This window comes from Siniperca chuatsi, linkage group LG5, assembly GCF_020085105.1.
Source record: "Siniperca chuatsi isolate FFG_IHB_CAS linkage group LG5, ASM2008510v1, whole genome shotgun sequence".
NCBI classification, from domain to species: domain Eukaryota; kingdom Metazoa; phylum Chordata; class Actinopteri; order Centrarchiformes; family Sinipercidae; genus Siniperca; species Siniperca chuatsi.
In genome coordinates this window covers 2523739-2537048 of record NC_058046.1, presented here as the reverse complement: position 1 = coordinate 2537048, position 13310 = coordinate 2523739, and the positions used below count along the sequence as shown (strand labels likewise).

Here is a 13310-nt window from a genome sequence, read left to right as displayed (position 1 = left end):
AAGTGAGGGAGAGACAGGGAGAGATACATGGGTACAGAGAGAGAGAGAGAGAGAAAGAGTTAGGGTAGAAAGAAAAGAGTAAATGATTGGTGGACTGACAGATCAGTTTGACAGCAACTCATCACAGTGCTCAGATGATTTTTAAAGTTAGTATTTACGCTTTGCATGTTTCTTTTATAGTTTTAATTCGGTTAGACTTTTCATTTTTACCTTTTTATTTACCTTTTTGATATATTTTGTTTAGTTTTTATTTAGTTTTTCAGGCAGATGAACCCGCCCTCCTATTGAGCTCTGTATGTACTCTTGGTATGGTCCAGGAGTCAGAGACAAGCTGGGAAAACATGTCTCTGACTCCTGGACCATCAGCACCGGTTCCCCCCAAGGCTGTGTTCTTTCCCCTCTGCTCTTCTCCCTGCACACCAACAGCTGCACCTCCAGTCACCAGCATGTCAAGCTCCTGAAGTTTGCGGATGACACGAGCGTCACTGGGCTCATCTCTGATGGGGATGAGTCCTCCTACAGGTGGGAGACTGACCACCTGGTGACCTGGTGCAGTCAGAACAAATTGGAGGAAGAACCCAGCCCCACCCGCCCCCATCACCCTGTGTGACTCCCCTGTCGACACTGTGGAGGCCTTCGGCTTCCAGCTGAACATCAGCTCCCTCAGCAAGAAAGCCCGGCAGAGGATGTACTTCCTGCGGCAGCTGAAGAAATTCAACCTGCCAAAGACAGTGATGGTGCACTTCTACACCGCTATCACTGAGTCCATCCTCACCTCCTCCATCACCATCTGGTACACTGCTGCCACTGCCAAGGACAAGGGCAGAGAGCAGTGTATCATTCGCTCCGCCGAGAAGGTTGACTAGCTGCAATCTACCTTCCCTCCAGGACCTGTACGCCTCCAGGACCTGTACGCCTCCAGGACCTGTACGCCTCCAGGACCCTGAGGCGAGCAGGAAAGATTGTGGCTGACCCCTCCCACCCTGGACACAAACTGTTTCAGACACTTCCACACTCACAAAAACTGTTTGTCGTCATCGAGGGAAAATGTCAGCAGGTGTGAACATTGCACCTGATTTATTTTATATTAAGTTTTATTTTATATTAAGTTTATAGAGACCTTCAGCATTTGTGAGCTACAGTAGACCCTGTTCCACCAGCACTGGCCAGACAATGTATTTACTAGTTTACTTCACAGTGGCCACAGTTTTATTGCAAATTACACACACTGGTCCCGTGCTTCTTTCGGATTGAATGAACGAGTACTTCTCAGTCTACTCATCCTTAAGTGCTCTCTTTTCTTTGCATTGGCTAGTTTTTAACATGCCACTCCAGATTTTCAACCCACCTTCAGACCTCTGACAACAAGCTTGCTAAATGCGGATACTAAATGCAGCTTCATCTGAAAGTTGAACAGTGAGGTGACACGATAACAATGTTTCACTCGCAAGCTGTCCGGGTCAGGTTGCATTGAAATTTTGAATTGAATATTCCAGATTAAACTGACTATGTGGGTCATAGAGGGTTTCTTTCATTGGCTTTTCTAAAAAGTTTAAACAGGATATCATTGTTTTAATTTTATATTTGTATCTGGGGCGCAAATGTGTTACATTTGCTGCTTTTCTGGAGCATCAACACGCATCAACGCTGGTAATTAGGGGTCAAAGTGTGAGGTTCAGCACAGTGGTAGATACCCATTTTCCCCCCCAAAATATGAACAAAATCCCAGTATCATATCAGCTCTTCAGAAAGAGCAATGGGGAAATACTCAATACTGATAACTAAATGCTAGTTGAACACAAGCTAGTCCAGAAGTTGAAGGGGATTTTGGCTCTCTAACTCCTCCTGATAAAGACTGATTTGGTGATTAGCAGATCAAAAGACACCTAGACGTTTAGGCTAAAACTCGGCTAAATTTGTTTTTTTAAGATGAGTTGTTGCTGGACAAAACCTGACTCAATTTCCAGCCAAATGTATCCTAGTTTTAACTTTACATTCAGACCTAGTCTTTTGTCCTGCAAATCACCAAAACAAATGCTTACTGGGCTGATGAGGCAGCAAACTAACATGTCACATGTCATGTCCCCAAATGTCAGAATATGTCTTTGAAATAATGCAGCTCAGTCTGTCTGGTGTCATCACAGTCCAGTCGAAGGTGTCTGAGATTTCATGTTTGTTAGACAACCAATTACCAACAGACTGAATTTTAGTCGCTCTCACAAAACACTGGAGGACAAAAACACTGTAAGCCAGTGTTTTTCAGTAACATTAGCCAAGTGTTTTCCTGTGTGTTGTGTACCTGCAGCCCCCTGGTGGACAGGTTCCCCACAGACACTGCCAGCGTCAGGAAGCCCAGCAGGACCACGACCGTCTCCCCACACTGTTCCCATGACCACACCCTCATCCTGGTTAATCAGAGAGAGAGAGAGAGAGAGAAGGCAGGTTTAATATGCGGACAAAAAATAAATATCTGGTGGTTGAAGAGACTGTTCTGGTACTCATTGCTGCAGCAGCCTGGGATGTCCCAAAGCAAGAAACTGAACCTCGAACAGCTCCACCAGGCATTGTTCTGTAACTGACCGCTGCCCTTTGTGTAGAATGTATAAAGTATAGTTATTTAATTTCTGGCATGAAAGCTAAGCAAAACATCTCTGCTGTCCTATGAAAACATACAATAACACAGATTTTTTTCTCAATGTGTAGTAGTACAACATTAGGAGCCTTGATGCTTAATAAACAGTTTTTAAACCATCAAGATTACTTCAACACAGAGAAAACTGTAGGGAAAATGTGATGGTACACTGTAATGTTTCTGCCTAAATCTGCCTTGTGTCCTGTTTGTGATGAAAGACAGTCACATGCCAGAAATCAGCAACCTCTCAAGTGCTTAACACTCAGACCAACATCAGACATGTGACAGTTTTCACCAAACATAGCAGCCAACGTTATGATTGATGGAGGGAATGTGGGACCGAAATCTGTCTGTGTTTCTAGATGGAAGCACCCAGTGATGAGTCTTTAACAAAGGCTGAAGGGTATGAAGGGAAGTATCATGACCACTAATGAGTTCTCGTGGCATTAAAAACCCACGTCCAGGCACTTATGTGAATTGTGGATGAAAGCATATTACCGAGATATGTGGGTGTTTTTTCATGTCTTTTCCCTCTCCAAATTGAGGCTTCTCTGCTTCCAAACCCACAGAAGGGCCTGAAGTTGGATTTTTTTACGCCACGAGAACACATTTGTGGTCGTAATATTTCCTTTCTGACTCTCCAGTGAAATCCCTCACCTCCAAGAACATCTGTGGTTGTTTAGGGAGGATACCTGAAGTGCTGCTGCTGTCTTTTACCTTTGCACAGAGAGGAGGGTTTTTTTTTGACAATAAATAACATCAGTGTTGATCCAAGATTCAAGAGCACATAGCAGTAATTACAAACAATTTCAAACAGCAGAAAGTGGACACACACCCGAGACTTAATGAAGTGCAGAATGCAAAGTTGCTGTACCTCACTGCTTTTACAATACAAATTTACATTTTGTCCCAATGAAAGTATGTGTAAGTATGGAGCTTGAGTCAGATCATAACTAGCTTAGCATAAACACTGGAAACAAGGGAAAACACCTAACCCAGCTCTGTCCAAAGTTCAAAAATACTCCTACCAACACCTCTGAAGCGCTCTAATTTGTTTTACCTTGTTTTTTTGTTTAATTGATCCTGATGCCTCAAGCTGTTTCTCCGAACCCTTCACACTGTGTCTCCCTACAGGGATTCTTCCTCTGTCCAACAGCGTCATAAATGCACTTACATAAACAGAGTATGTTTATACAAGTGTTTTATAAAGCTCCTGCCTGACTCACATTATTGCCTTAATTGCATTAGAGTTGTATCTTGTGAGTCCGTATAAAGCTGGTAGCTGAAAGATGTTCTGGATTACAGCATCAGGTGGACTTAAAATGTAATCCAGTATGGACTCAGATTTCCAAGCACGTCAGAGAAACGCCAGCGAAACAACAAGTGAAGGGTATTTTCTCAGACAATGCACGCTCCCGCCAAAACCAGCGTGCCGACTGCAGGTATTTGAATATGCTGGCAGTCTGTGGTGGGCTGGCGCTGGCAGGTGGAGGGTGACAGACAGGCTGTTGAGAGGCCACAGGTGTTGGAGACGAGAGTTGGACAGCGGAGGGGCCCGTGTAAAAGTTAAACAAGCCCCAATGTGCTGGAAGGACGAAGGTAAGTTTCCTAGGACTGTACACAGGTAGGCCTTTGTTTGGCTCTTCAGACTATAAGGAAATGTAGATGTCTGTATGTAAAGGCTAACATGAACAGGCACAGACACACAGGAAAGGGGGGGGTTCTTGAAGGGCTCTGCAGTTGTATATACAAGTTAGATGACTCAAGAAAGCCTTTGATTTGTTAAAGGAATACTGAACCAAAAACCTACGTTTACAGTATAAAACACTTATCCCCCGAAGTCTGCAGAATGGTGGCTCTGAATTTGTATATCAGTGTGTGCCAAATACATAGCTAACATTTCTCGCACTATTAGCATTGTTAGCTGTCTACCTTTGTCGTACAAAACTGTGTTACATTTATAAATATACCATTTACCATCAGGAAAAAAAAAACACAGCAAAAGCTGTTACATCTGGAGTCACCTATAAACTAAACTGATCGCAAGATGAGTTACACCAGGATTCTGTAGGGCAAAGCCTGCAGCTCCAAGTGTAAACAGCTAACTGTGCTAAGCGACAAACAGAAGCTGTGTATTTTGTCATATTCTGGCAAAGGTATGAGTGTTTGGAACATACTGCGCATACAAATGGATAGTGGAGAAGTTATCTATGCTACAGGGGTACTTTGAGAAGTTTCTAGGGGCCTTTTTTGTTTGTTTTTCAGTGGAGTATTATAGTATAAAAGTAGTGAATCATACTAAAAAACATTTTAACGCTGCTGGTTTTGAGCTTTCATACTAAAGAGGATCCTAATTATTTAAACTGAACATATAGACCCACAAATACCAGGCAACCCACGTTTTGATGAGACTCGGTCTCTCTCTGTATGAGGAATGTGGGCTTTAAACAGACACACAAATGCAGTATACACAAACGTATGACTACATACTGTAAGTGCATTCAGTCATTCATACATAGACACACATGTATTCTAATATACTGACAAATGCATACTGCACTTGCAGAAGGTTTTGAACCCCCATTTAATGTTTTCATTAAATTACATTTATTTCTCAACAAATGACAAAGCAAATATATGTTAATGGTATTTCTTGTGGATTTGTTGAAATTAGAAAACACAAATTTATAAAAATATTCAACCTTTTGTGCCAAAACTGCGGGGAAACACTATTGGTTGCAATTTCTGAATCAGCAAAAATCAGGGGCGCCAAATGATTTCTGGAATCTCTGTGCTGCACATACGCGCACACACACACACACACACACACACAGAGCTTCTAGGAAGGGGTTCATAGTACATCCCGTGTCCTCAGGTCCAGTTAGGCAGCCTTGTTAAAATAAGCAAACAGCTCGTCTCGCCCTGTTTGCAGTCTGGCTTTCTCTGGCACTAAATATTGGTGACAGGTGTCTTAAAGCAGGCGCAGCAGCACCTGGACTTCATTATCCAACCAGACACAGCTGGAGCCCGGCCAGCTGCCAAACACACACACACACACACACACACACAGAGGAGACGGACCCTCAGTCAGACACAGCTGCACATGTGTATACACTCAGCCAGTGGCGTGACTGAGTACACACACACGCACATACACGTTGCCCACCGTGCACACTCACGCTGAAGCTTGAACCATGTGCACGTGCAGGTATGCAAATGCCCTAGTATGAATGTACACACTGAACAACACACAGTCATACACTTACTCTCAGTGTTGTTCACACAGAGACTCGCGCTCCCTCTCTGCTGCTTACATACACATCCACATTTGTACAGCTATACTTCCAAGGACCATCACTGACACAATATCATGCTTTCCCTATCCCATAACCCTAACCTTAGTCATCTCAGCTACCTTAACCATAACCTAAACCTGAGTCTAAACTTCAAACTAAAACTAAGCTGTTGCCCTCAAATGGCCCCTCAACGGTGTGGACTGGCCAAAATGTAGTTGACTTCGCTGCACTGTCCTCAATCTGGTCAACCCACCTCATTTTGCCACTTGGCTAAAACATCGTTTTTTACACAATGTTCTCACAAAATGCCGTCCCATTGCCAAAAAGTCCTCACTTTGCAGCAGTGGCCTGGCTATGATACAATGTTATCACATTATCACAACGTCCTCACTTCGCTGAAACATCCTTATTTTACCACAATGTCCTCTGTTTGCCAAAATGTCCTCACTTTGCCACAATATCTTTATGTTGCCACAGTGTCCTCACTTCGCTGAAACATTGTCATTTTGGCATAATGCCCTCAATTAACCAAAATGTCCCCACTTTGCTGAAATGTCCTCACTTTGCGAGAATGTCCTTACTTGGCTGAAACTTCCTCACTTCACCACACTGTCCTCACTTTGGTCAACTATCCTCATTTTGACACAATGTCCTCACTTTGCTACAATGTGCTCACTTTGCCAGAGTGTCTTCAATTGGCTGAAACATCGTGACTTGACCACAATATCCAAACACAATATGGTCCTCACAGACATAGAAGTATAAGAGCACACACAGACCCAAGCTCATGCACCCATGGAGAAACACACCCAAAACTTCTGCATCTTTCCATCTCATGCTCTCTATGCGTCTCTCTGGCTCGCACACACAATCAGAATCGGCCTGTTGCCTCTTGCTCGTCCAGACAGGGTCTTCCTCCTTCCTCCTTCCTCCTCCCCTTTGCTTTCCCAGCCAGCCGGGCAGGGCAGGCACAGAGGACAAAAGTAAACACAGTCCCCTCATCCTCCCTGTCTCCCCCTCCCTCACCCCTGTGCCGTCCCCACCCTGACGGCCCCCTGGGGCCCCTCGCCTCGCTGTCGTGTTTTTGTAGCGCTGGCAGCCTCAGTAGACAGACAGACAGCAGTAGTCTGTCCCCTGGGAGGCTGGACTGCAGCAGAGCAGTCAGACCGATATATCAGACCAATACTGGACATTTATTATCTAACACTGGATATCAGCCAGGCACTGCTGGCCACCTGTAATATGAATATCATACAATTTAAATGAAAATATTTCACAGGTTTAGAATAAGGTAGTAGCTGAAATAAGAGTCGACTATTCAATTAGAAAATGAATCAACAACTTTGATGATCAATTCATTGTTTCATTCATTTATCCAGCAACAATACAAAAATAAAATGTGCTACTTTTCTCTGTTTTAAATAATTGTTGATCAGAAAAAACAAGCAATTTGAAAACCTCACCTTGGGCTCTGGCAGCGTGTGATAGCTGTTTTTTAGTATTTCTGTTTACATTTTATAGATCAAACTATTCTTTTATAAAGTAATCAACATTAATTAATTAATTGATAATGAAAATCATTAGTTGCTACATCCTTGTGAAAACAGAAAATGACACTGGGGACATTGGTGTGGCTTTTTCAAGATGGAAAATTATGATAATGGACAAAGGACCTTGAAGTGACGCCAAAGAAGATGTCTTGGGCAGGTTCCAAATAACCATTTTGAAGAGATGGAGTGTGGATGGGCGCATTAGGCATTTAAGACGGCAGGGTTTTCCCAAGGTGCCTAATACGCCCATCCACACTCCACCTCTTCTTCGAACATGCGCTCTCCGTCTGTAACCGTAAACGAGCACACACTGCTACGCTCTCATCCTTCTGAGAGCTGCCATACACGCTGTAGCAGACAGGTCAACATAAACCCAGATAACCTACAGATTCCTTTACTCAATTCTGGTGCTGGTGTTTAAATACACAAACTACAGAGTGCCTTCATTTTGAATTTTGCTACTGTACACATATCTTGACAGCACGGCATTCCCAACGAGGGAACAATGTGACATTGTTACCACAATTTAATCAGCAAACATCAGCATGTTTGTCTACATATTTCATATAGAAGACCTCCATATTGTCACCCACTGAGAGGTAGATAAAAAAATATCGATATCATGTTCCCATGAGAGCTAGACAAAGTAATATTGGTCTTTAGACTAGACCACAAATCAATCATCAACAAGGAGCGATGCAGATCATTACACATCCATTCACACACTCACTCACACACCGAGTGAGCTACCCTGCAAGGTGCTGGTCTGACCGTCTGGAGCAATTTGAGGTACAGTGTCTTGCCCTTGGACGCTTTACGTGCGGACAGGAGGAGCTGGGGGTCGCAGCGCCAACCCTGCGATTAGTGGAGCGACCTGCTCAACCTGCTGAGCCCCGGCCTATGTTTCACATAGTGCGCACTAAAGTGCATCAAGCAGAGCCCCACATGCAGTGGCCTTTAAGTGTTAGCATAGAGACCACAATTATTCACCAATGTGAAGAACTTCACACACCTTGACTGGCATTTTCTATACCTAACAGACAACTACTAAAAACTATTTCACAGTGAGGAAAGACAGAATGACAGAAATGTTCCAGCACAGCTTTAAACCCAGGACATTGCAGTCACATGGTGGTAATAGAAAGTCACAATAGTGATATGCATAGTTTCAGTTGAGAGATTGATGGTTAGATGGTTGAGACAATTATGTTGATTAGATTTGTACAAAAAACTCCATAGTTTAAATTTTTTAAATATTTGTGACATGAAAAAGTGGTATAACATGTTGGTGATTAGACAAATCCCAATGTCGCTGTCTGCCTTCTAAAGCCCATATCGGTCAAACTCAGGGGGGGTGGGGGTGGTGGTGGTGTTTGTAGATGTCTGCTTGTCAGCGGGCAGACTCATCCCTTCTGCCTTTTGCTCCATGAGCCAAACTCTCTTCTTTTTCCTCAACGACGGTCCCTTCTCAAGTACACATGCAAAGTGGAAAATGGATCGGGGCTCTCCTCTGCCTCTTGTATACAAAAAAAAAGACCAAGAGAGCCAACAGACAGGCAGACGGATGGGCAGGCAGACAAAGAGATGGGGAGGGAGGATAATGGATAAGATACGTAGTGAGAAGAAGAAAGAGAAAGAAGGAAAGACTCAGAGGACGAGTTAGCAAGGCAGTCTGGGAAGTTGAGGAGAGGTCAACAGAGTTTAGTAGCCCCTGGGGCAAACAGAAGCCAGGGTAGATTGCTCACACTTGAACTCTGACCTATTTATTGACTCGCTCTTCAGGGCTGGCTTTCCCAGGAAAACAAGCAGGCGCAGTTCATCTGTGTTACATTCACTCGCAATGAAACAAAAACGAAATTACTCTCGAGCAGGTTTCGCGAAGGCAAGTGAGCCCATTAGTGGTTTGTCTGACCACCAGACTTCTTGGAGCAAGTCTGTGCAGTTTAATAGCACGATGGTAAAGCACACAATGCTGCTGACTTTTATCTATTTACAAATTGCATAATGACTGCTGTCTTCATGTATATTCAGTATGAAAATAGTTTTGTTCATCAACGGAAGACAGTGATATTAATCGAGGCTTAACAGGAGAAGAGCGCCACCTGCAGAAACGTAAAATCCAGCGACCAAAGAGAAAACACTGCTTCTATATTTCGCATATCACCGTCCCTTAGACAAAAAAGCACATACGCAATCAGTGTATTCAGCTTTTGTTTTGATTCTCTTTTTCCAGCATAAAAACTTTCAGTCATTAGAATCCGCTGTCGTCACTCTGGATCCAAGCTACCACAACCACTTTCTGCAGGTAGAAACTTTACAGCCACCTGTTGAGTCTGCAAAGCATGAGTAGTTTCATACTAAAAGATGTTGGATGGTGTATGCCCTTAGGGTGTAAGGATAACATGCGATTTGAGTCCCATCAAACATTTTGACATGGTGGTCAGTACTGCACACATTTATTAATTTTGACAAACTGAGGTGGAAGTTCAGCCAATTACCAATCATAAATTGGTCTACTTGTCAGATTTCTAGTTATATTTATTCTTTCAGTTGTGAAGGAGTTTCAGGATTAGTTCGTCGTTTGGCACGCAGCTTCATCATTTAAAAAACACGATTATTAAGTTCTGAAATGGTTCTGAATGTGTGAACTTTAAGTTGACCTGACATGAAACTGACATCTAGGTTATTATTAGCTGTTATTTCAACTGCATTTAAAAGGCTATTTGTCCATCCTATATATCAATATAGCAATGCAATTCAACAGCACCACAAACTGCAGCCTACAAAATAGCCATTAGGTTGAATCAGCACCTCTCTAGAACAGTTTGAACAAACACTGAACATTTTAACCACTGAACCTGAAAGCAGGATTTATTGCAGGACTACTGCATTAGTTTTAGCTAGGTGGACCTAATAAACTGGCAACTGAGTGTAGTTCTTTAAATGCTGTCGAGACAATGGCTGTATGTAACCTAAAAATCTAACAAACGTTCACTTTTAAACCAAATTTAACCCAATTTTAACTTTGACGTCTAGATATTTTTGACCTGCAAATCACCAAAACGGTGCTTTTTAGGCATCTAAGTGAGTTAATGATAAAAGATTAGAGTGACATCCTCAGATGGAGGAAAATGAGCCTTGATATTTGATACCTGTACCACAAACTCAACATCTGAAGTGACTCCTAACTTTAATATATACCCTAAATGTGCTCGACGTTAACACCAGGAGTCCTTTCGTCCAAGTAGACACTTTTTTACACTATTAAGAGTAAGTTTAGTAAGTTTTGAAACTTGACAGGCCAGACGTAAGGAGAATTTATCCTGTAATTCTCTGCAACAGTTTAGAACCACAGAATCCACAGTTTGACAAGCAGCACTGGCACGAATGTTAGCCTCTACCTCACCAGTTTACATACACACACGCATACTCTCTTACACACACACACACACACTCCCAACAGCTGACAAGTTTCCAGACAGACTCTGGCCTCTCCAGGCACACACATACACATGCATGCCTGCACAAACACACACACACACACACACACACACACACTTCTGAAAGAGAGTCAGCATTATTTTGTGGATTTGTTTTGGTCTGGTGCAGAACACAAGTCTCATTGGCTCTAGTGTACCTCGTAAATACACACACACACATACACAGAGAGCAGATGCAAACCACACCAGCACATGCAGACATGCAAACAGCCAACACAGACACACACATGCATGGAAACACACGAGAACATGCACACACACTGAATCCCAAAATACACAATGCAGGCACACAAACTTAACACAACTTACACAAACTCTAGCACAGTATACACACAGTCACACTCAAACATAGCATGCACACACACACACACACTCAAATATTTACCCACTCACCTCGCCTGCAGCAGTCCAAGGGCGTCTCGGTCTGTGTTGAGGATGCCTCTCAGTGTGTGTGTGTGTGTGTGTGTGTGTGTGTGTGTGTGTGTGAATATGTGTGTGTGTGTTAGCGTGCCAGTGACAGCGGTGGTGTGTTGTGGTGTGTTGGTGAGTGCTGCTGTCGCTGTGGAGTGAAGAGGGAGAGACAGACAGAGAGAGGAAGAAAGAGAGGAAGGGAGGGAGGGAGGTAAGGTGTGCTCTCCCTGCATCCCTCTTCCTCCTCCTCCTCCCCAGTCAGCAGGAGCAGCAGAATGGCAGCACAGGGAGAAGGTGGGAGGATCAGAGGAGTTAGAAGGGGAAAAAAAACAGGAGCAACCCTGGCTGGCTGCTCTGCTTTCATTCTCTCTGTCCGTTTTTTTTACTGCAGCATCTCAAGTCTACTGAAGCACTCGTGGATCTAAAAAATCTATGCAAATATAAACTTTAAATGTTTATATTATATCCATATCTACTTTACACCTTCCCAACCGTGTGCCTCCATCTTTTGAATCTGTTGTTGGAATGAAGAGCATCACTCTGAGAAACAGACAAACGAATGGACAAAGACAGACAGACAGATAGACAGACTGGAGACAGAGGGGAACTCCTTATTTCCCACAGTGCTCTCCTCCCCCGGGTCCTCTGCGTCCATACCGAGCAGAAACATCAGTTTCCGGAAGAAACTTTCTCATTCATTTTTCTCAGGTTTTTTTTGGAAGCCGATAAAAGCACATTAATATATTATATATCACCAAGAAGCTTTTGTTCTGTAGATACAGTGGTGTGAAAAAGTGTTTGCCCACTTCCTGATTTCTTATTTTTTTGCATGTTTTTAGTCAAAGATAACACAAGTAAACACAAAATGAAGGTTGTTATTATTAAGGGAATACAAAATCCAAACCTACATGGCCCTGTGTGAAAAAGTGATTGCCCCCTAAACCTAATAACTGGTTGGGCCACCCTTAGCAGCAACAACTGCAATCAAGCATTTGCAATAACTTCCAATCTTCCAGTCTTTTACAGCGCTGTGGAGGAAGTTTGGCCCACTCATCTTTGCAGAATTGTTGTAATTCAGCCACATTGGAGGGTTTTCGAGCATGAACTGCCTTTTTAAGGTCATGCCACAGCATCTCAATAGGATTCAGGTCAGGACTTTGACTAGGCCACTCCTCCAAGTCTTCATTTTGTTATCGCAAACGCTTGATTGCAGTTGTTGCACGGAGCACGACTTTTCAGGGCCATACTGATATCGATATTTGAGAGTTTAAAAAATCTGATGAAGATATATTGTCCACTACTCTTTTTTTTTAACATAAAACACAAAACAAAAATAAATTGTATATGTACTGAGTAGGACATTTTACAGTTGAAAAATAAACTTGTCAGTTCTCTCTGGTGGACAAACTATGTAATGGTGACACTGTTCCTAAAAATGTTTGACATTTCTGTACTGCTATTTCTTGTTACTTATCAGTCTGCATATACACAGAAAGCGATTTATCTACGATACAGCTAATATGAGACGATAATATCTGTCCACTGATTAACCGGTCAAGCTTTAGTTATGACTACAATCGGGGACGTCAAAATGCTTTATTAGTAAACCAGCTGCAGGGAATGCTGAGTCATCTACTTATTTTGTTTCAGTGGTTACATTTCACTCTCATTATATGATGCTTAAGTCTTTGGAGCGCTCATTCCAGTCCACCATGTTGTCAATCGTATATAAATAACTGACGCACTGAGTTCACTTTGAGGATTTGTGAAGAGAAATGTAAAAGCTTGTTTCTTGATGAAACCCCAGTTGTTTTCAAGTTCATGAGTAGTTTGGTAATTTAGCTGGAACTGGTCAAAATGTGTCAAAAAGAACAAATTCCTGTTGTCTTCAGTTGTTTTGAAATAAGTGGACGCACAACTA

General features: G+C 42.8%; 1 protein-coding gene across 1 annotated transcript in view; it reads right to left on the bottom strand.

Annotated features, from left to right (window-relative positions):
* adamtsl2 (ADAMTS-like 2) overlaps positions 1-11605 on the bottom strand; it is a 35816-nt gene extending 24211 nt beyond the window's left edge. Inside the window, 2 exon segments of the mRNA XM_044197149.1 lie at positions 2300-2405; positions 11372-11605. Coding sequence (XP_044053084.1) covers positions 2300-2404 — 105 coding nt within the window. The 5' untranslated portion in view covers position 2405; positions 11372-11605.
* Between the last annotated feature and the right edge of the window lie 1705 nt (positions 11606-13310).